The following is a 23,888-nucleotide window of genomic DNA, read 5'->3' on the forward strand; positions in this document are numbered from 1 at the left end:
TTTGCTAATACAGATGTCACTAATTTGTCATGGATGTTTTTAGGTCTTCTGAAGGCCATGACTGGTGGTGATGAAAATACTTTTTTTTAGATTTAAATCATTTTCTATAATTTTCCAATGCTTCTGAACAATGGATGACACATTTTTAAAATCAGGATGGTAAGTGAGTACAAGGGGTGTTCTGTTAGCTGCTTTATTTTTATCTTTGTACTCAAGAAGTTCTTGGCGACTAGTTTTGTTTGCTCTTTCAAAAGCGCTATCAATGATGTTGTTATTGTATCCTCGAAAAACTAGATGTTTACGAAGTTGTCCAAGTCTAGCATTTTTCGTATTTTCAGTAGAGCATATTCTCTTGATTCGCAATGCCTGGCTGAATGGGATACCACGGGAGCAGTGTTTAGGATGGCAACTTTTAGGAGAAAGGAATTGATGTTTGTCCGTTTGTTTGGTATGAAGGTCCGTTATAATGGTTCCGTTCTTGGTGTAACTTGTAGTATCGAGGAAGTTTATTTTCTCCATAGATGATTCATATGTAAATTTTATTGAATGGTGGAAAGAGTTACAGTGTTCTAGAAATTCATTAAGATGTTCTTGTGAATCTGTTCATTTGAAATCAATATCGTCAATGAATCGGAACCATGATAAGGGCTGATATGGAGCACTAGCCAAGAGGCGTTTTTCAAGTTGGCCCATAAATATGTTGGCTTATGACGGGGCCATTTTTGTGCCCATACTAGTATCATCTATCTGGAGATAGTGTTTTTCATTGAAAGAGAAGTTGTTATTCTCCAGTACTAGTTTCATAAGTGTAACAAGGCACTCAGTAGGAGGATTTTTTCACTACGAGTGTTCCATGCCTCTTCACACGCTGCTATTCCTTCGTCTTGAGGAATGTTGGTATATAAAGAAGACACGTCCATGGATGCAAGTATAGTATTGCTTGGTAAAGGATTGAGGCTTTCAATTTTCTTGAGATAATCAGTTGTATCTTGAATGAATGAGGGTAGTTCTTTCACATGAGGTCTTAGATGATGGTCTACAAATTCTGATATCTTTTCAGTTGGATGACTATTCGCTGACACAATTGGTCGACCTGGATTGCCTGTTTTATGTATTTTAGGCAACATATAGAATCGTCCGGCCTTTGCTTCGTTCTCAAGAGGTCGGAGATAATCAAAGGTGTCATTGTCTATATGCTTATTGTCGAACATCTCTTGAAGGATGGTGTTGATCCTTCGAATAGTATTAAGCGTTGGATCTGTGGTTAATTGTTTATAAAAAATGGAGTTAGAAAGTTGTCGATTCCCCTCTGCTATATAATCTGTTTTATTCATGACAACCACAGCGCCCCCTTTGTCGGCAGGTTTTATTACAATATCCTCTTGATCTTTTAACGCTTTCAAAGCTATACTTTCTGACTTGGATAAATTATAATTTCTTGTATTTGTTATACAGGACTTTATATCAGACCTCACGTAGTTAATGAATAACTCCAAGTTATCATTTTTGCTCTTTGGTGGTTTCCATGAACTTTTTTTCCTAAATTTTGGGATGGGCGTGACTTCTTCATTGGTGTCAGTATCTGAATCTGTTAATCCGGCTTCTTCAAGGTTTTTCTTGCCCTTATTGTAGAAAAAATCTTTCAAGCGTAAACGTCTAGCGAATTGGTCTTCGTCTTCGTCTAGCTGAAAGTTATTTACAGTTGATGGGATAGGACAGAAGTTTAAACCTTTACTTAAAAGAGATTCCTCAGCACGTGTAAGTTCTTTAGATGACAAATTTACAACAATGCTTTCAGTTTTTTGTTTCCGTCTTTTAAATTTTCTTTTTCTAGGGATCTTATGGTTTGTTGTTTTAATATCATTCATATGCTGATTTAAATGGACAGTATGAATTTTATCTCTTTGAAATTTATTCCTTTGTTTTTCTTTATGTTTCGATAGTTCAATTTGTTCAATATCTGCGAGGTGACGTTTAATTATTGCTAAATCGTCACGAGAAATGTTACTATTGTTGATGATATCTGATATTTCATTTACATTTAAATTTCCCTTTCTTAAGGCAAAGAACTGAAAAAAAAAACAAATAGAAGTGTTTATGTCATTGTTTAAAAATATGACAATTTACATACTAAGACAGTTAATCTCTTGTCAGTGTTTAAAACGTGATATGTGATATACAGTCATTCTAATTATGTTTGACGTTACAGATTTTTATAATTGACCGACAATTATACGTATCAATAGAAACATAGGTCCAATTAACTTTAAACAAATAAAAACAAGGTTTCAGGCATATGAAATATTATTCGAATCAAGTGATGGTAATATCCATGGAAAACAAGAATAACCTGTTATCACAGAGATATATCTCGCCTTTTTGTTATTTTTGATCATGCAAATGTTGAAATCAAAATAGCAATACTTTAACATCTTATAAAAGAGATTTGCCAATGCTAATACTACTGCATACCACATACCATTGACTTATTATAAGTTATTCCCAAATACATACATTAAATTGTAAACTATGTAAAAACTTCAAAGTCAATCAACCACGAAGAGCAGGTGGGCTATATAATCACCATGGAAACAGTACTTGCAAATGCCAATACATTTGCATACCAAATATCATTGACTTAACATTAGCCTATCAAATATCATTGACCAACCACTTGTGGTTCACCATAAACTAGACCTTATAACAAACTAATATATTGTTGACGCCATCACCGTCGCCGCCGACGCCAGAAACAGCATACATATGTCTAGCTTTTTGACTCCGTCAAGGCGATACAAAAGTGATACATCATATATCATATAATCAGAAAATAACTGTTATTCACGAAAACCAAGTACCGTATTCCCTACTTGGACAGGATACTCAGTGCTCGTCAACTTTGTACTTGTTTGTCTCTATAAATATGTTGATATGAGCGTCACTGATGAGTCTTATATAGACGAAACGTGCATCTGGCGTGCTGGATTATGGTTCTGGTACCTTTGAATCCCAAAGTTATTTTACAACCGGTATATGTATCTTTTACTGATCTGCTTACTATTTTAGTTTTCTGACACACCTTGAAGCCAGCAAGCCACAAAACAACAACACAGGAAGATTGCATTTAAATTTCCATTTCTTAAGGCAAAGAACTGAAAAAAACAAATAGAAGTGTTTATGACATTGTTTAACAATTTGACAATTTACATACTAAGACATTTAATCTCTTGTCAGTGTTTAAAACGTGATGTGTTTTATGGCAACGTCCATGTAAATATTCTTGAGTTGTACACACATCATATCATAAGATAAAGAAGAGATCAATAGCAAAAAACTTACACAAGTTAAAAGACAATCAGACAGATCAAACTGGAATTAGAAAAGAACTGACGTGATTAATTTATCAATACCTTGCAATTAAAAAAAAAATACATAGATATTTCAGTGCATTTTTTTACATACATAATTGCCTTTAATTAAAAGGAAAAAAACACATCTACAGGTTAAATTACAATATTCTCAATCGAAATGTGTCAGTTCAACACGCAAAGCTCTTAATTGCTGCAAATGTTATAAAGTTGTGAATATATTCTAGAAAGAGAAAAACACTTAACTATTTATTCAGTAACTTGGATATCAAAAACGAAAACGTTAAATCACCTTATCGAAAACTAGAAAATGAAGTTTAGACTAGTGCTCGTTATATCGTTTCTTACGTACTTACATGTGTACACTAGTCTACAAAATGCAAACTTGATTGATCATCATTTTTCAAAAATAAACATCTATTGTCAAGAGAATTTTGTGAAAACAGAAGTTCGCAAATGGTCGCGGTTACAATGTGCAAGTAAATGCTTACCTCTCCACAATCAATATTGCAAGGCATTTGTGTGGGATGAAATTGGTAAAACCTGCAAGACTATAGGAAGATTGATAATGCATGATCTTGCAACGCCAGTAAAATTGGATGTTTACATTCCTGTCAAAGATGGTAAGTCTCATTTTATAACATACAGTTGTAAATCAGTTCTAACCTTAATTTAAAAATGTCTGAAAAAATCTTTCATGGTAAATAATTTTGTCGGGTGAATTATTATGTTTACATATATAACTCAAAGTGTATCACAAACTGTTCAACAAAACATAAGCTAAGATACACGGCTCTATTAACACATTTTAGGTTTGGTTGATTGGCGTTTGCTGTTTGTCAAGTGCATATATTTAATGATGTTCAGGACGACAACAAACTTATAATAAAATAGTTATGTTTGGTTAAAAGGGTTACAAGAAAGTGATATATATCCTACTGCCGTCAACTATTTGTCAAAGTTCAGTGTCCGTCTAATTTTGAATGGGACAATTCACAATAGCATTCATATACTATAAACCAACCTATTTTGGCGATCGATTTATTTTCGCGACTTTCGCGAGTTGAAAAATAACGCGAATATTAATTTTCACGAATATGTAAAACTTGGATCTTTCCTTATAACATTTTAACAAGTAAATAAGAAAATCGCGAAAACAAATAGCCGCGAAGTGGTCAAAAAGGGTAAAACGCGAAATAAAGTATCAGCGAAAATAAGTTGGTTTACAATATGTGACATTTTATATTTATGAATCGTTATCTCATACGAACCCTTCTGCAATAACGGGGTCTGTTTATTGATTCATTATCGATTGTTTCTAGTCCTAAAAATGAATTAATTGACATTACATGTAAAGCAAATAACAATCAATTAATACTAATTTAATAAATCAATTAAAACGCTTCTATGAAGACAGTGTCTGCGATAACATTTGTTTTGAGATTAATGTTTCCATCTGTTTAAATAGTAGTAAAACCAGTAAATGTGCCTTTTATAATTAAAATAAATCCAGCATTTATCAAGTAGTAGTTGCTGCCCTGTTCACATTCAAAATACTTTGCTGGAATTTATAATCAAATAAATGACAAGTTTATGCTTGTCCTGACTATAAACGAAATACTTCCACTGAACTGTAAGTGAACAATTTTCCAACAATTTTACTTGGTATGTTCCTATTATACTTTGTTATAAATTATTCATTTTTAAATCGGATAATCTGATTTATTTATATGTTGCTTAACTGTTAAAAATATTTGTTCAGATACCGATCGTGCAATACTATTCCTTGTTTAAGTGAATCGGTAATTTATTGGTCTAATAATAATTTTTAAAAGTTCTCACCCCTAATTCCTGTCATATAACGTTGATCAAATCATTAACCATGTAAAAGACGGACAAGCATAAAGATAGCCAACACAGACAAGAAAACATTACACCTCGTTACAATTGTAGAAGGGATACATAACCTTTCGTGGATGGGATATATATAATAATAATAAATTTATCGAAATATAATAAATAGGTCAACTTTCAAATTGATATTTATAAGGGAGGTTTTATTCCACATGAAATGTTTCATGAAGACTGATATTTTTCAATATTTTTTTGCGGTTTTTTATCATCAATAAGAAATGTTTAGGTACTGTCCAAAGATTTCTTAACAATATAAAAAACGCCCAATGGAACTGAAATTATATACAACATGGAGGTATTTACTTTTAACACAATTGTATGGTATCATGTTACTGTCCCTTAATACTTAAAATTACCCCCTTTTTATACAACGTAATTTTAAAAGTGAAAAGGAGACATTTGCCGGGATATAGCACTGTCAATTTTGCTCTTGAAAACCGAAACAGTTTGCAGATAGCACCATAAAAATTCGCATGTGTTTACATCTCCTTAAACTACCTTGATTTTTATATGTATAAACATCTCGAAGCACCACACTGTTATTTAAGCACAAACACGTAAGATGAATATAAATGCAAAGATCGAACCAACTTGAGATGTGCACTTATATAAAAGTAATGAATGTTCTTTTTGTGATTTTCTCAAATGTGTAAAGTGATGACCGCATCACATGTTGTATGAAGCGGGGAAGCGTTTTATTCTAAATATGTGTGCACATCCAACACTTTTACACCTAAATAAAATTACACAAAGAAGTTTTTATTTGTAACTTGTATACTTGTATGTTGAAGCACGTGTCATCTCGAATGTATCATTAATGGTGAAATTAATGTTACTTTTTCAATGAAGCGTGATCGTTGTCAGCCAATCAAACCAACGGAATATTGTAAAACACACATAGATTGTAATTATTTATTTATAGGATTAGTTGAAAATAATTCAATGAACCAACTTCATTCTCTCACTTAATGAATTCCACTTGTTTTCTTTAATTTCAACAGTGTACCCGTTTTATTAGATTTAAACATTAAACCATTAAATTGAATTCAGGTTGCACGAATAAAGGATATTATTACGACATGTACTCAAATACATGTTTGAAAATGTTTGCGGACAACACAGGGAAAACTTGGATGGATGCAAGAAAGCACTGCATAGATAATGGCGGAGATTTAATTAGCCTAACAACTTCGGCAAAATGGGAGTTTGTCTCAAACTTTACAAGTTGTAAGCATATCATAACAATAGTAGTTATATCTATACAGTAAAAATATAAAGTTCACTGGGCTTTGCATAAGCATACAACTCTCAATAAGGAATACCTAAAGTTTATTAAGCAACACTGATAAGAAAAATTAAAAAAAAATGCACAGTAGTAACAGTAGTATAAAAAAACTAGACGTTTAGCAATTAAGCAATATATCTTGTCTTGTTGATATAAACAAAAATATATGAAGTATGCTATAGTTATCTTAATGCCGACATAGTTTCTGAACTTTGCAATGAGATCCATAGGCTAGTTATGACAATACATGTACTTGTTAATTTCAGTTTGACAATATAGTACTTAGCTTTCGAAATGCTCTAAAACTACATAAAAAGATCTTCAATGCTAGTATATAAGTATCAAAATGTGGTACAGAAATTAGTAAAACATGAATTGGTTTAAAGTTTTAAATATTTGCTTTAAGTAGAATACCTCATTTACTTACAAGGTAAAATAAAATTGCAGTGCTTTGACACATAAGTGGTTGATCTATCAATCATTTGTAAAAACATGTACACAACATCTTACCTCTTCTGTTTAACAAAATGAAGGGATTCAAATTATGTTCTGCATACTTTTTTATTATTATTAGTTGGTTATTATATTTATCAATTATTAAATTTAGACAAGGTCGATACATTACATATTGACCTTTTCAGATTATATTGACCGGGGACGAAGTTCGAGTGTCAATATAATCTAACAGTTTTATATATAACATATTGACAGAGTGAAAGTCCTTATTTTTTTTTTGTTTCATAATGTTAAATAATGTATTAGAGAAATTGAATTGAAAGTTTTTCTGTGTATTTTTAAAATTGATTTTGCCAGATTTTTAATCTGCTATTGGAAATGATAATAATTAAGTTTAACTTGTTTAATTGTAACTAAAAGCACAACATTTTTTTCTATTTTTGAACAAAAATGAATTCAAATGGAACTCGTGCAATTCTACTTTCAATTTTTTCTTTCGTATTCTGTGGCGCTTCTGCCATTCTAATTATGTTTGACGTTACAGATTTTTATAATTGACCGACAATTATACGTATAAATAGAAACATAGGTCCAATTTACTTTAAACAAATAAAAACAAGGTTTCAGACATATGAAATATTATTCGAATCAAGTGATGGTAATATCCATGGAAAACAAGAATAACCTGTTATCACAGAGATATATCTCGCCTTTTTGTAATTTTTGATCATGCAAATGTTGAAATCAAAAAGCAATACTTTAACATCTTATAAAAGTTATTCAAATTTTCAAAGTAAACGAACCTTGACTGAGTTAAATGGCTAAACAATCTCCATGCAAATGAGATTTGCCAATGCTAATACTACTGCATACCACATACCATTGACTTATTATAAGTTATTCCCAAATACATACATTAAATTGTAAACTATGTAAAAATTTCAAGGTCAATGAACCACGAAGAGCAGGTGGGCTATATAATCTCCATGGAAACAGTACTTGCAAATGCCAATACATTTGCATACCAAATATCATTGACTTAGCATTAGCCTATTAAATATCATTGACCGACCACTTGTGGTTCACCATAAACTAGACCTTATCACAAACTAATACATTGTTGACGCCATCGCCATCGCCGTCGCCGCCAACGCCAGAAACAACACACCTATGTCTAGCTTTTTGACTCCGTCAAGGCGAGACAAAAGTGATACATCATATATCATATAATCAGAAAATAACTGTTATTCACGAAAACCAAGTACCGTATTGCCTACTTTGACAGGATACTCAGTGCTCTTCAACTTTGTACTTGCTTGTCTCTATAAATATGTTGATATGAGCGTCACTGATGAGTCTTATATAGACGAAACGCACATCTAGCGTGCTGGATTATGGTCCTGGTACCTTTGATAACTATAAACAATTGTAAACAATATACAATGATATCAAATTCATATTTTTCAGGCCGCACAAATATGTGGATTGGTCTGAAGGATGAAAAATGGGTTACCAATGAAATATTCAAGAACGTATTCAATGTTACAGTTGACTTCAATCAGTATGACTCAGGTTTTCTTGCCGATACAGAGCCATTGTGTGGAAAATACGCGTATACAAGTAGTTTTGTATTGCAAGACGAGAGTTGTAATTTACGACTTAAAGAAATGTATGTGTGCGAAATTTTTATGTAGTTGAAAGATGAAGAATGTGTTTGTTTGTAAAGTCTAATTTGGATAATGTAGAAACCTACTAGTACGAACGTTTGCGTTGACGTGAACAAGTCTTGATATATGTACATGTTTTTTTTTTTAAAAGATTGAGAAATGTTGAACATTTGAACCAAGCGTTCCTTAAAGTTGATGAAACTAACAAACAAGTCCCTATTTCAGTACCACACGAAAAATTAATTTTTAATATTGTCATCATACAATATGTCATAATCTTAAAACAGGTTCAAAACAATCTGTGAAGTTTGTACTCACAATTGATCTGTACCAAAAAAAAAACATTTTATATGAAAATTCAACTACACTGCATACACGTTATACAATGCACATTATACTACGCAGGACACAACATTATACAAGTGACAGTCTACACGTACCTCCAAATAAAGGATGGTTTTCTATAATTGCAAACTTCAACAATTCAGGTTCATACAGTGTTAACTTTCTTAAAACCTGCATTTAAATATTTAACACTAGATGTTTAGTAAACCGTTATCAATAATTCAAGTTTTCGATTTGTAAAAGAATAAGCGTCCTATGATTTTTTATCTGTTTATATACAACAATATCACACATTTTATATTCTCATTATTTTCGAACTTGATAACTTGTTTACACTTTGTCAAAAAAAGTTAATTCAGAATTTAGAAAAAATAATCGAAACTGTTCCCGTAAGTTATAAACCAAACTGTTCAAATTTACAGCCGTCATCTCTTCTTCACGATACGGATCATATCCAAAATTTCTAAAATATAAGTTAATGTTTGAAAATGACAGGTTGTGTAAACAATCTTTACACCCTAAAACATACGAAGATATTTATTGACAATTGTAACATGTTAAACGGTTTTAATCAACTTTAAGATGTTTCTGTGTAATTTTCTTGCTTCACAAAGTGTTTTCACTTCAACACTGAAGAGCGTTTAAGTGCTACCATTGATCAATAATAATGTATCATTGTGATTTTTATCAACCAATAGATGGCGCAACATTGTTATCACACATGTTGGCTCAATCTGCCAAGGGTAGAGAGGAGGGGAGTAGACTGTAACCATAAGCTAGAGAAGATACACAGTGTGTTGAGATTCTTAATTTTGAATTAGGTTTCATTCGAAAGCAAATAAATAGTTTGCTATTTTAAGTGCAATGAGAAAGAATAGGTTTTATACAGAAAAGTCGATTGGTGGTATAATTATATGTTTGATTAATGTATAATACGGGGCAACAAGGCGATTGTCATACAAGTAAGAGTTTGAGCTAGGTTAAACTAGGTATAAAACAAGTTCAGTCTAGCATGATCTACATCAGAACATGCTTGTTTTAAGTCAGGAAAATGACAGTTGTTATCTATTAGTTTGATGTGTTTGAGCTTTTAATTTTGCCATTTGATTAGGAACGTTCCATTTTAAAATTTTCTCGGAGCTTAGTTATTTTTTTAATAAATTAAAAATGTATTAACAGAAACGGTACTGGATGACATGTTGAAATGTAGACGCACGCTATAATAGATACCAAATGCCATATATGACTTGTACAGATATAAAAAGATTTAACATTATACGTTATAAATTATTGTACTTTAAGGAAGTTATGTTCTTTGAAAATACTTTTAATTTGCATGTCAATCCATATAGCGATTGTTTGTGTTTTTTATGAATCCATTACAATCTTTTTATTCTTTAGTCTTTTATCAAAGAAAATTTACAAAGAAGTGAGACGACAATAATTTCCTAGATTTTCAATATCTTAAAAATCTTACGGATCAAGTCAGTGTTGTTTTAACCAAAGATCAATATTGAATACGCTATTAATTGCAATAAGACATTATGATTGCACGTTGGGGCATTCTTGTGTTGAAGTAATAGTATTACATTTCTTCAATTGTTAAATATAGATTCTTACATTGATACCAGTGTATCCAGATGTATCCATTCGAGATAGTTAAATTATCAATTTTAAAGTCCGAGCCCCGTGGGCGAGGACTTTAAAATTTATAATTTAACTATCGAGATTGAATATATCCGATAACCCACGAATAACTATGTAAGAATCTGCTTCTCAATGATTAAAAATACATTTTGTGTTTTTGTTATCCGAAAATCCCCTTCGAGTGCCATTGCACGAAGTTGTCAATTTTACAAAAACCTGTTATTTTGATTCATCCAGTTAGTTAAAAAGGTCATGACCCTTAAAATCATCCAATGATCGTTTGAGATCACCAGCAACCACACGTTGATTAGTTTTTTTTTATACAATGGTTTCGGAAAGGGATAAATTTTCATAGAATTAGAGAACATGTTTCATTCTACATTTATTTTCTTTTGTTTATTGATAAGTGTATTTCATGTCTTGCAATATACTAATAAATAATAAACGAATGATAAAATAATAGTAAATGTTAAGAATATCGTCTCATCAGTTAACCCTGAACTAAATAGAGAATTTGCATTGTTCACGTATTTGCTGGTATGTCGACGAATCGTATCGGGTAGATTTGTATAGAATAATGATTAAGCCCCGAACTTAATAAGCATTGAATTAAAATTAAATGCATTATTAAATATCTTCATCGGGACCAACCAGAATTATTTTTTTCTTTCCTGATATACGTGTTATACGATACGTCGATACGGATACAGATACGCCTTAAAATACGTGAATAATGCGAATGCTCTGTTAGTCTATCTACTGAAATGTTTAATTATACATGAGAAGTACAAAGCCATATCAAAACACAAATATATCACAAAAGTAACTTGGGTATACACATGAAGTCATATATGAACATATGTCTAATGGCAGCTATACCTTGATTAAATTGCTGTTCAAGATGTATCAATATCGTCACGTCCGATTACTCAATACTCATGTAGTGATTTAATCATTAATCTTTAACTTTGAAATAAACATATAACCAGTACATTGTGACTGTTTTTTTTTCAAACATGACTCAAATTTCAATTTCCGATCGTTATATGCTGACAATATTTAATAGATCTTTTTCCGAATTATAGTACAACCCTAGTTCACTAGTAATGCTTGATTTTTGAAAAGCGGTTATATCCGATGATTAGTGCTAAACTATCTTCCTTCAATACCTCCATTACCAAAATCAAAGTCTCCAATACATTTTGTCTTTAAAATATATAGAGCTTCAAATAGTCCAAATTTTCTGAAATTTGAAACATTTAGATTTGCCTTTAACGCGCATAAATTTCAAGAAAATAATAACCACCGACGATGTTCAAAACTATGTATTTCGCATTGACACTGCGTGTAAAAAATGAATCAAACTGGTTTCTCGAATTCGATTTTAAATCAAACGTTAAGCCTATGTTTTTTGCACAAAATATATTCTGAAACAAGCAGCAATTAATAACTTTTACAGCTTTGCAGTTGTTTTGCACAAAGTGTAGATATGGTGATATGCATGCTCTAAAGGAACGCCTGACAGGAATGTTCAATTATTTTAAATAACTTAACGGGGCAACAATAATTATATTGTGTGTATAATACCTTTTCCGTTATTATGTACATGATATAGCCAGCTAAAGTCTTCTTTAATGTAACAATAGTTTTTTTAGTCTAACAATGTGTTTGTCGTGTTTGTTGGGGCTTTTGTAAACAAAAAACAATAAAAAAATTAGTTTGAATTCAGCAAAACAGTTCAACGAGGGATTTTTTTGCATATAAAACTGCATTTTTTTTGCAATGTCGTAGATACAAATTGATTCAATTTTACACCACTTATTATTATTGCACATGAATTATAAATCGTGGCAATTGGATGTGGTTGTTAAATTATACACATAATGTAACAAATATTCATCAGAAACAACTAGTTTAGGACTCCACGTTACCATGCTGCATTACACTACTAGTATGTGCAAGCTATGACAGTTCTCGTAGGAATAAGATGTACAAGCAAATATGACAGACAGCAAAAAAAGACAACAATTGAATTTAGGGCTCCCAACAAAGAACGGAAAAATAAGTAATATCGCATTAGTAAAACATGTCGTTTGACTAGTAATTTCTGATTTAAATCTTTAAAATATCATTTAACAAATGACAAACACAACTGTTTTGGTTATATACTTTTTGATACTTCATCAGGAACACTAAAAGCTGAACAGTTTAGAGCCATGATTAACAATTATTCAGCTTAATGACCTTAAACATAAAAAAATATATTAAAGTTTATTTTTCAACTTTAAACTGGACTCTTCTTGTTATATGTGTTATAAATTAATCTTTTTGTTATGTGCAAGAAAAATGAGACCCTAAATTTCTGTTGATATTTTGAAAGTCGTTAACAAAGCTATCTTCATATATTTTACCTTAAAATGCCATAGTTCAATTTACTTTATATCACACCGAATTGTCTTTTCCGAGAATACTCTATAGATAAACAATGAAAATTTTGCAAGAGCGTAAACAAACCCTGATCACCCATACTTCTGATCATATATTCGTGAAATTCATGTTACAACTACGCTTTGGCAAACTATTAAAGAATTCTACGATTTTCCATTTAGATCTCCCATCTACTTTAATAATGGAGTAGTATAAGCCTCGTACTATATTAATATAATTTTCCAGATGTTGGTGTTGCCAAAATATAAGAATTCTGTCGTAAATTGTACTACAATGTTTTCTGCAAGGTCTCTCACGGATACAAGTGAAGTCCAAATTATCAACCCTTTATCTAAATGAGGATTAATTAGAAGCCGATTGGGGTCCCAGGGACCGGCCCTCTTTTTGTAGGTCGATTATATAGGTAATCAATGAAGCATGACTGGAGCAGCCCCTCTTAGTTAGTTTGTGGTCCCCCTTTTATGAACATTTTTGGATCCGCCACTTTTCATCAAAGTCTTAATAATCAAATAAAAACAAGTTTAGGTGTGAATGTCAATGAGACAACAATCAATTTCAAATTTCTTGTATGTAAGCAAGTAAATATCACATAATGACCTTAAACATTGATAATTACTATTACGAAATAAAGTTATATAAAGTGTGTGAAGGTTTCCTTTCTGACGATTTTAAATGTATTCTACAAAGCTAAGTTATGGTCAATGCTATACAATCGTAATATCACAGTATAAATAAAAGTGCTAGTGACCGATAAATAGTAACTTATCCTCAGCGTACTTTGTATTTTATAATAGACAAGTAAAACATTATTGCTAAACGTTTAAGTGACCATTATACTGGAAATGTCCTAACGGTTTTAACACAGGTAATGCAATTTCTGTAAGCTCAAATGAAAATATACGTTAAAAAAAGCCGCATACAGAAAACAAGTAAATCCGGACAAATTTCATTACCAATTTCTTGTTAGAGATTTCTCCTAAAAATGTTAGTTATATTGAAGCTCCTAGAACAGTTACGACACACACAAATTTTAAATCAATATCAACACAAACAAGTTTCTCAATGAAGAGTTTCATACAAGTTGCTTAAAAGCGAGAAAACATGTATTGCATTCATAAATAACGGCTCCACTGAACTCAACCGAAATATCAATCACAACTTCTTCAATATCATCAACCAACCTCTAATCACAGCGACCTTATACTAATCATTTAGCATCATCAGTCATTTCTGCCTAAAAATCCATTTTCTAATGAACACCATCATCATCAGGCAAGCGAGTGTGTCCATGAACACCAAGTTCAGAATGTTTATTGATACCAAGTCCTGAACGTTGATCAACATTGCCATGGATATACATTCAAATTCAAAACGCTTTAACAGCATAGCAGTCTAGTCAGACACATCGATCATCAAATATTTAAATTACAAATCAGCCAGTCCCCACTTTTTATCAGCCAGTGTGTTTATGAAGGATGAGTTGCCGTTTATGTACTACAGGTGCTTGTTCCTGAAATAACAGAAAATTAATTTGGTTTTACACAAATTGGAATCAGAGAGCTATAAGTTATACAAGATATTTCCCAGGAAAATAGGGATACAGTTTAGAACTACACAATTAATTGTCGAAATGCGCATCTGGTGCAACAAAATTGGTACCGTTAATTTTACTAACTCCGGCCGGAAAATTGCAAAATTCACTTTCAATTGAGAACGACTAAATGGTAGGAAATGCTATTGTTTAAAAGGGTAAGCCTGTACTTTCATCAAGACTACGCCATGCCAAAGACCAATCTGCTTTAAAGAGAACCGTGGTTTGAATTTGGCAATGCATGACCCTTGATGTAACAGCTATAAAGACCGGCCTTTGACATTTGATACGTTAAATACTCAAAAAAGAGACATTAAGACGGTAAAAAATGTAACTGACCAAATATGGGTTACACTGAAGTACATATTATGATGTTTCATTGAGGTCATTTGGAATGATAAAATAATTGTTTATTTAACCAGGGTTGCATAAAATACGTAAGAATAATGAATGATATTTGAACATTACTCAAGCAGTTCCAAGAATTTGATCATTTCAAAAAGCAGGGATCTAATAATTACCCAATGACCATTAAAAGGACGTGATAATTCAGCGTTAAGTAAAAGAATATTTCTGTTAATCAAAAGGGAATTAATATGATTGAAACCATTTGGTCATTTTTTTTCGCGACCCTTATAGACAACACAATATTTTTTCGCCAAGTACCATACAATATATGTTTCGTCCAATATTGTCCATCTTTATACACCCTCCCACAAATTCTTTATGTGACATGTGATGGACAACATTTAACTAGTTAGTTTATTAATTAGTTCTTTGTTGACTTTAGTTATAAAATGTAAATTATATATGTGACATGTGATGGACAACATTTCACCATATCATTTGTCAAACAATAAAATCAACAACTGTATTTATTAGTTCTGTGTTGCTTACGCTATAAAATGTTATCAGCTGATTATTTATTTTCTCTCAAAACTGTAACGAGTTCAAGGAGAATTCGAAGTATTGTCTTATCTGGTAAAGTCCGTGAAACCCGAAAAATGAGACATAAACAAGATGGATAAAATCAAACTGTTATAGTCATTAAGAAACGTTATTAAGAATTGAACAATGGACAATCTGCTGGCTAAATGATTCTTTTTACCTGATTACGAGATATAATTGTGAAGTTAGTAATAAAATTTCGTTGTTTGGTTGGAACCATCCAAACCTAGTAAATGTCTCTCACTCCCGTCGAGTATCGGATTTGTACTTTAGCAATAAGATTTTGCCTCGTCACTAATCATGCGTACCGGTACACATGAAACTTTTATCTATAAATAACCAAATTTCCTGAAGTTTGTAAACACACACATGATTTTTTCACATTCAATACAGTCGCTCAATGTTACATACATTTTATACACGAAAAACTAAAGAAAACTTAAACAGGGTTATGATATTTCATGACGAGAGAATAAATTGATTGACAAATATGTTATGCATTTACAACCATGAATTGAAGGATTTGTACGATAAGGACCTTATTTGGAACATACCATTAAACGATATAACGGTTCAAAACGTGTTTGATAAAATGTGTTGATGATATACAAGGCTATACTGAATTAATTAATCTACAAAGCGAGCACACTTTCCACTTTCATCAGCTAAGAGACGGCTATATTTTTTTTTTTCGAAAAGCTATTACTTGTTATACATATATATATCTTTCACCAAATTCTTTCGCAAACTATGAATTTTTATAACCACAATAATACATAAGTCGATACCGAAACCCGAAACCAAAAATAGAAGTGAGGTAAATGGTAAAATTTTATAATGTTTAACTAACTCAACTATTTTACTCCATTATATATTTTGAAATTTGAATACACTAGATGGAATATCACTTCAATTCAACAATTTACACGAATATATTAAAAACGCAAAGGTAAATTCTACGAGTATTAAAAACAAAAAATGCATGTTACAAATGTATTTATGATGTGTTTTAATCATGAAGCTAGTTATGTCGAAGGGAGAGAACTGTACATAGTTCTAGAATATGTGTAATATCGTACCGACTAAATACATTTAGATAATCTTTAATTTTCAAATCAAACCAAAACGAGTAATTATAAAGGCAAACATTTTTATTTCAGTATATTTGTTTGACAACTGTAACATGCAATCTGTATTATAAGAGGAGGATCCAAAAAAGCTAATGTGCTTTTGGCAAAACTACTTTTAACAGTGTGCTCAACACTTTTATGTTTTCTCTCTCCATTTCCCTTTCTTTTCTTTTTTGGTAGCACGTTTGAAGGTCCGTCTAGGTGTGTTGGATTGCATTTCTTTCATCTGCATCTTCATCATTCATCTCCTTTTCTTTTCTTTGTATGTCATCTCGTATAAAATAAATCGCCAAAACCAAAAACCAGGCAGTGACGGTCTTCCTACATAAACCATAATAAATACTGGAAGGGAAATAAGATTCATCACATCTGGTTTTCTATGTCGTAAAAATAACACGATAAATTACAGTTTGATAGAGACTCGGCCCTAACCAAATATCCATTTGAACATCATGTTGCAACACCATATACTGTAAGGCAGCTAAGGTATCAAAATACAATAATCCGCGATCAACACAATTTTATCAATAAAAAGATATGTGCAAGAAGAGGTTGTTTAGAACATTCTATAAGGTTATCTTTACAGACATAGTTGGAACGATATTGTACTTATTGTAGAACTATGCGCAGCTTTATCTCTACGACAAAACCTGATGATGATTATGTATACCAAAGATAAAGATTATCAATATCTTAAATTGAATATAACTTGCATTAGTCTATTTAGCTATGGTGTAATTTAATTAAGTTTTTTGATAGATTCCAATTTATTGATTAGTTGAAGTAATACTCCATCTAGTGTATAAATATCTCAAACAATATTATTGAGTAAAAGGATTGAGTAAATAAACATCATAAACATTTATCATTTACCTCACTACTACTTTTGGTTTCGGTATTGGTATCGGTGTGGGTTTCGGTATCGGCTTATGGTGAACATGTCTGACAACAGGAAAGCCTGTTTGAAACGTATTATTACCACCGAAAAGACGAATGAGTTGATTACAAGTAAGTCGCATGTTATTTATGTCTGATTTCTAATCCAGGTTATCTTCCTTTATACTGAACTATGACTATATACTTTAATTTGGTGTAAAATAAATCTATACACAATTGAGTGATTATTAGTCGTATTTTAAATAAATCTCAGTTTATACAAAAGTATGATTTTTTCTAAATACTAAGGATTTTCGTACCCCAATCATAGATTACCATAGCTTAATATGACTCAACCTTTTTGAATATTAGTTCATCAATGCTCTTCAACTTTGTACTTGTTTGGTTTAATAACTATTTTGATTTAAGCGTCACTGATAAGTTGCATGTAAACGAAACGCGCGTCTGGCGTCTTAAAATATAATTCTGGTGCATTTGATAATCATAACCTTAACAGCATTTGGCACAACTGTTTGGGAGTATTACTGCTGATGGACGTTTCGCACCCGAGGGTATCACCAGCCCATTGGTCAACACTTTTGTGTTAACATGAATATCAATAATATGTTTTCGAAAAACTAAGGATTTTCTTATTCCAGGCATAGACTGCCTTAGCCGTATTTTGCACAACTTTTTAGAATTTTGGATCCTCAATGCTCTTCAATTTTGTACTTGTTTGTCTTTATAAATATTTTGATTTGAGCGTCACTGATGAGTCTTATGTAGACGAAACGCGCGTCTGGCGTACTAAATTATAATCCTGGTACCTTTGATAACTATTTCATTAGACTCTTCAACTTTGTAGTTGTTTGGCTTAATGCCTATTTTGATCAGAGCGTCATTGCTGAGTCATGTGTAGACGGAACGTGCCATCATATTTTAGCATGAGATTATCGGTCAATTATTGATATCCTTCTTATGTAATGTGTATGACTGCAAAAATGCATGCCACAAAACCAGGTCCAACCCACCATTTGTCTTCTTAAAAGCCCTGTACCAAGTCAGGAAAATGACCATTATTATACTATAGTTCGTTTCTTTGTGTGTTACATTTTAATGTTGTGTTTCTGTTGTATCGTAGTTCGCTTATATTTGATACGTTTCCCTCAGTTTTACTTTGTAATTTGGATTTGTTTTTTTCTCAATCGATTTATGAATTTCTAACAGTGGTATACTACTGTTGCCGTTGTTTAATGTAATAGCACTTTGTTTCGTTGAATGATCATTTTGTGATTTAAGAGATGCATGCGAAATGCTACAACTTACACCATCAATAAATATCGAGTAGGATGTGCCATATCCTTGTAATGACCGTGTAGAGAACTAAATATATTTTTAGCTCACCTGGCCTAAAAGGCCATGTGAGCTTTTCTCATCACTTGGCGTCCGTCGTCGTTAACAATTTTTCAAACATCTTCTCCTCTGAAACTACTGAATGGATTTGAATGAAACTTAGCATGATTGTTCCTTAGATTATCCTGCACAAAGTGTGTGCTTCGATTTTTGATCCGTCAAAAAACATGGCCGCCGTTACTTAAAATAGAACATAGGGGTCAAATGCAGTTTTTGGCTTATATCTCAAAAACGAAAGCTTTTAGAGCAAATCTGACAATGGGTAAAAATGTTCATTAGGTCAAGATCTATCAGCCCTGAAATTTTCAGATGAATCAAACAAACCATTGTTGGGTTGCTACCACTTAATTGGTAATTTTAAGGAAATTTTGCAGTTTTTGGTCATTATCTTGAATATTATTATATATAAAGATAAACTGTAAACAGCAAAAATAATCAGCAAAGTAAGATCTACAAATAAGTTAATATGACCAAAATTGTCAATGGACCCCTTAAGGGGTTATTGTCCTTTAATGACAATTTTTCACAATTTGTTCATCACATTTGCTAACTTTAAAAAATCTTCTCCTCTGAAACTACTGAATGGATTTGGATGAAACTTAGCATGATTGTTCCTTAGATTATCCTGCACAAAGTGTGTGCTTCGATTTTTGATCCGTTAAAAAACATGGCCGCCGTTACTTAAAATAGAACATAGGGGTCAAATGCAGTTTTTGGCTTATATCTCAAAAACGAAAGCATTTAGAGCAAATCTGACATCGGGGTAAAAATGTTCATTAGGTCAAGATCTATCAGCCCTGAAATTTTCAGATGAATCAAACAAACCATTGTTCGGTTGCTGCCACTTAATTGGTAATTTTAAGGAAATTTTGCAGTTTTTGGTCATTATCTTGAATATTATTATAGATAAAGATAAACTGTAAACAGGAAAAATAATCAGCAAAGTAAGATCTACAAATAAGTTAATATGACCAAAATTGTCAATTGACCCCTTAAGGGGTTATTGTCCTTTAATGACAATTTTTCACAATTTGTTCATCATATTTGCTAACTTTAAAAAATCTTCTCCTCTAAAACTACTAAGCCAAATTCAACCAAACTTCAACTGAATGATCAGTAGGGTGTATAAAATAATGTTTGTGCTTTATTTTTTATTTCGTCAAAAAACATGGCCGTCATGGCTAAAAATAGAACACAGGGTAAAATGCAGTTTTTGGCTTATATCTCAAAAACTCCAGCATTTAGAGCAAATAAGACAAGAAGTTAAAGTATTTATTAGGTCAAGGTCTACCTGTCCTGAAATTTTCAGCCGAATTGGGTAACTGGTTTTTCAGGTATAATGCCCCTGAATTGATGATTTTAAAGAAATTTTGCAGTTTTTGGTTATTATCTTGAATATTATTATAGATACAGATAAACTGTTAATAGAAAAAATGTTAAGCAAAGAAAGATCTACAAATAAGTCAATTTGACCAAAATTGTCAATTGACCCCTTAAGGAGTTATTGCCCTTTAAAGACTTTTTTTCACAATTTGTTCATCATGTTGACTTACTTTAAAAAATCTTCTCCTTTGAAACTGCTGTATCAATTTCAGCCAAACTTAGGCTAAATGAGTTTCAGAGTATCTAGTATAAATTGTATATTTCATTCCTTGTATGTCAGAAACATAGCTCCTTTGGCTAAAATAGAACATAGGAGAAAATGATTTTTTTATTTGCTTTTGAAGAAAATAAGACGATTCAAAGAACATTTAAATAAATTGAAAAGCCAAAATATTCATCGATAAGAGATTTAACCAAAAAAATAAAGGTGAGCGATTCAGGCTCTTGAGAGTGTTACGGCCAGAAATTACCTTTAAATTGTAGCCAACAAAAGACACAAATCAATAATAAAATTTAACAATATTTATTATACAAAAGTTTACAAGAAGTATTACACAAATATTACTGTCAACTTAACTGTCAAAATACGAGTCCAATCTTTTATCTTTATCTGTATCCGGATATCTTTCTGAATCCAATATGAATATTACGGTCACAATCCAGTATGATGTTGTTTGTAGAATAAAAGTGTCAATCCAAAGGCTATGAATATTAATGTCTATCGATGTCTAAGTCCAAATCCAAGAGTGAGTGTTTAACTTTAGTGTCTGTATATATATATATAGTTGTCATGGAAGATTCTAGAACAGTCTATAATGGAACATCCTGGAAAGTTACAACGGAAGTTTCTAGTAAAATGTAGAAGTTTATATAACTCTTTTATTAGGATCATTCTGGAAAGTTCCAATCATTCTGTAATTGTTCCAGTGATTTCTAAACTGCACAGTTCTAAGATTATTCTGTAAACAACTATCAGGCCACACAACACAAATCAGGCCAACATAAATAAATACAATAATTACAATATCATAACACCTCCCCCCTTAAAAGAAGTTTTAGTGTAACAAAAACTTATCATGAATAATATGAACAAAAATACATAGTATATACAAAGTGTTTTAATAAGCTCTAGATAAAGCATCTGCTATTACAGTATCTTTATCCTTAATGTGTTTTACAATTACATCATATTCCTGTAACAATAAACTCCACCTAGTCAACCTCTGATTCTTGTTTCTCATTTTATGTATGAAGGTGAGAGGATTATGATCAGTACAAACAAGAATAGGATATACACTCTACTTCCTCATTAAAATGCCGTCCTGATGGTAATAGCATTCGGCCACTTTGTCTGCTTCCTCCTGTGGTTGAGCCCTCTTGCGGAGCTGAAGAACCTCAGGGTCTTTATTTTGTTCTTCGAATAAATTCTTTCTGTCTAATGAATGGCTGTTTACATCTGGCCATGGCATAATAACATTCTTGTTAACATTAGGTGGTCTTATTATGGCCTTTTCTGAGCTACCAGGACCTTCAATGTCGGCTAGGAAAGTGTCAGAAAGGTCCATGTAATCAAACTGGTTTTCTTGCAAATCCTCATCTTGTTGTTTTCTAGCCATCGCCCTAGTTACAACACAAGCTGAATACAATTCAGCTTCATCTTCAGGTAATTTAACATCCACCACTGGTTCACTGGTAACAATTGGTTCAGCAACCACTTTGTTCCTAGCTAAATCATTTCCTAGCAATAATGTAACACCCTCAACAGGGAGATTAGGACGAACACCCACAATAACTGGTCCAGTTATCAAATCTGACTTCAGATAAATACGATGGAGAGGAACATCTATACAACCCAACTCTACACCTTGTAACAAAACGGAGGCACCAACAGAAGTCTTCTCGGACAAAGGCAACACACCTTCTAACAATAAAGACTGAGAAGCTCCAGTGTCCCGTAAAATCTTAATAGGCTGAAGAGTGGTATCATCAACAATAGAAACAAACCCATCAGACATAAAGGGTTTATATTCCTCCATGTAATCACAAAAACTGGACTTAAAAGCCTGACTCGCAGGACATTCCAACGTACTGGTTATATAAGGTGTCGTACAAGCACTGGACTTCGGCTTATTATCTCGTTCATTCTTCTTCTGGAGTCTAAAACAATCAGCCATCAGGTGACCATTTTTCTTACAATAAGCACAAATCAGTGACTTCTTCTCAAAAGTATCAAATTTTGGACTAGACATATTATAACTGGACTGACTCTTATTCTGTGCAACAGACTTACTATCAGTACGCTCAGTGCTTTGATTTTTGTAATTTCCACTTGAAGTATTAACATTTTGACCCTTGAAACTTCTTTTATGTGAAAGGGTATAATTATCTGAAATTACAGCTGCATCATGTATTGTCCCAACAGTTTTGTCGTCTAAATGTGTTTTTAAGTCTAAATGAACACATTGTTTGAACTCTTCTAATAACATCAATTGTCTTAGGTTATCAAAATTGTTATCTGTTTTCTTTGAAGTAAGCCATTTATCAAATATATCTTCTTTTTCCCGAGCAAATTCCACATAGGTTTGTGAATCAAACTTTTTATAAGATCTAAATTTCTGTCTATATGCTTCTGGTACTAGCTCATAAGCTTTCAAAACTTCCTGTTTCACCGTGTCATAATCGGAACTTTTTTCTGATGGAAGTGCGGAGTATATTTCAGCGGCCTTACCCTCAAAAACACTTTGTAGCATTGTAGTCCAATACGTCTTTGGCCAATTCAAATTACGAGCAATTTTCTCAAACTGTGGAAAATATTTATCAACTGTTTTTTCACAAAATCTGGGAACCAAACGTATATTTTTTGCTGCATCAAAATATTCTGATTTCTGCTGGACTTTAGTGTTGCTTTCTTCTTTGACCATTTCAATTTTCAGTTTCTCCATCTCTAGTCTTTCCCTCATTTCAAGTTCTGCCTGTTTTAACTTAAATTCATCTTCTTTTTCTTTTATTTTCTCCATTTCCAACCTTTCCTTCATTTCCAGTTCTTTTAATTTAAGTTCATGTTCTAATGCAAGCTGTTTTAATTTGATAGCGTCATCAGTTTCGACCTTAAACTCAAGAGCCTCTTCACCTAAAATTTCTGAGTCAACTAATTTGTTTATTACCAAATTTTTTATAATTTGTTTTCTCATAGATACTTTAAAATCTAATTTCAGATGTTTAGCAAGCAACACTAATTCCTCTTTCTTTAAATTATCAAAACTCTCCAGGTCTGGCGTTTTTAAAAATTTACCGGCATCAAATGCCATTTTGTAGAATTTTGTTGGCTAGTTATAATAAAAATTACTAAACAAATGTTGAATAAGATATTTTCAGTATCCCGGACGAGCCCCCAATTTCTGTTACGGAAAGAAATCG

At 32.0% G+C, this 23,888-nt stretch overlaps 1 protein-coding gene across 1 annotated transcript; it reads right to left on the reverse strand.

Annotated features, from left to right (window-relative positions):
* Positions 1–800: 800 nt before the first annotated feature.
* LOC139494310 (uncharacterized protein PF3D7_1120000-like) lies at positions 801–23,662 on the reverse strand. Its single transcript, XM_071282477.1, has 2 exons — positions 23,336–23,662; positions 801–2,069 (listed from the first exon to the last, which is right to left on the reverse strand). Exons 1-2 carry the CDS (start codon positions 23,660–23,662, stop codon positions 801–803), a joined length of 1,596 nt encoding a protein of 531 aa, XP_071138578.1.
* Between the last annotated feature and the right edge of the window lie 226 nt (positions 23,663–23,888).

Source organism: Mytilus edulis, chromosome 11 (assembly GCF_963676685.1).
Source record: "Mytilus edulis chromosome 11, xbMytEdul2.2, whole genome shotgun sequence".
Taxonomy (NCBI): domain Eukaryota; kingdom Metazoa; phylum Mollusca; class Bivalvia; order Mytilida; family Mytilidae; genus Mytilus; species Mytilus edulis.

Coding starts and splice junctions, on each gene's coding strand:
- LOC139494310 (XM_071282477.1), bottom strand. CDS start 23,662: ATGAGAAAACAAATTATAAAAAATTTGGTAATAAACAAATTAGTTGAC. Junction 2,070..23,335: donor AATCAGAATATTTTGATGCA/GCAAAAAATATA, acceptor TTTTTTTTTCAG/TTCTTTGCCTTAAGAAAGGG.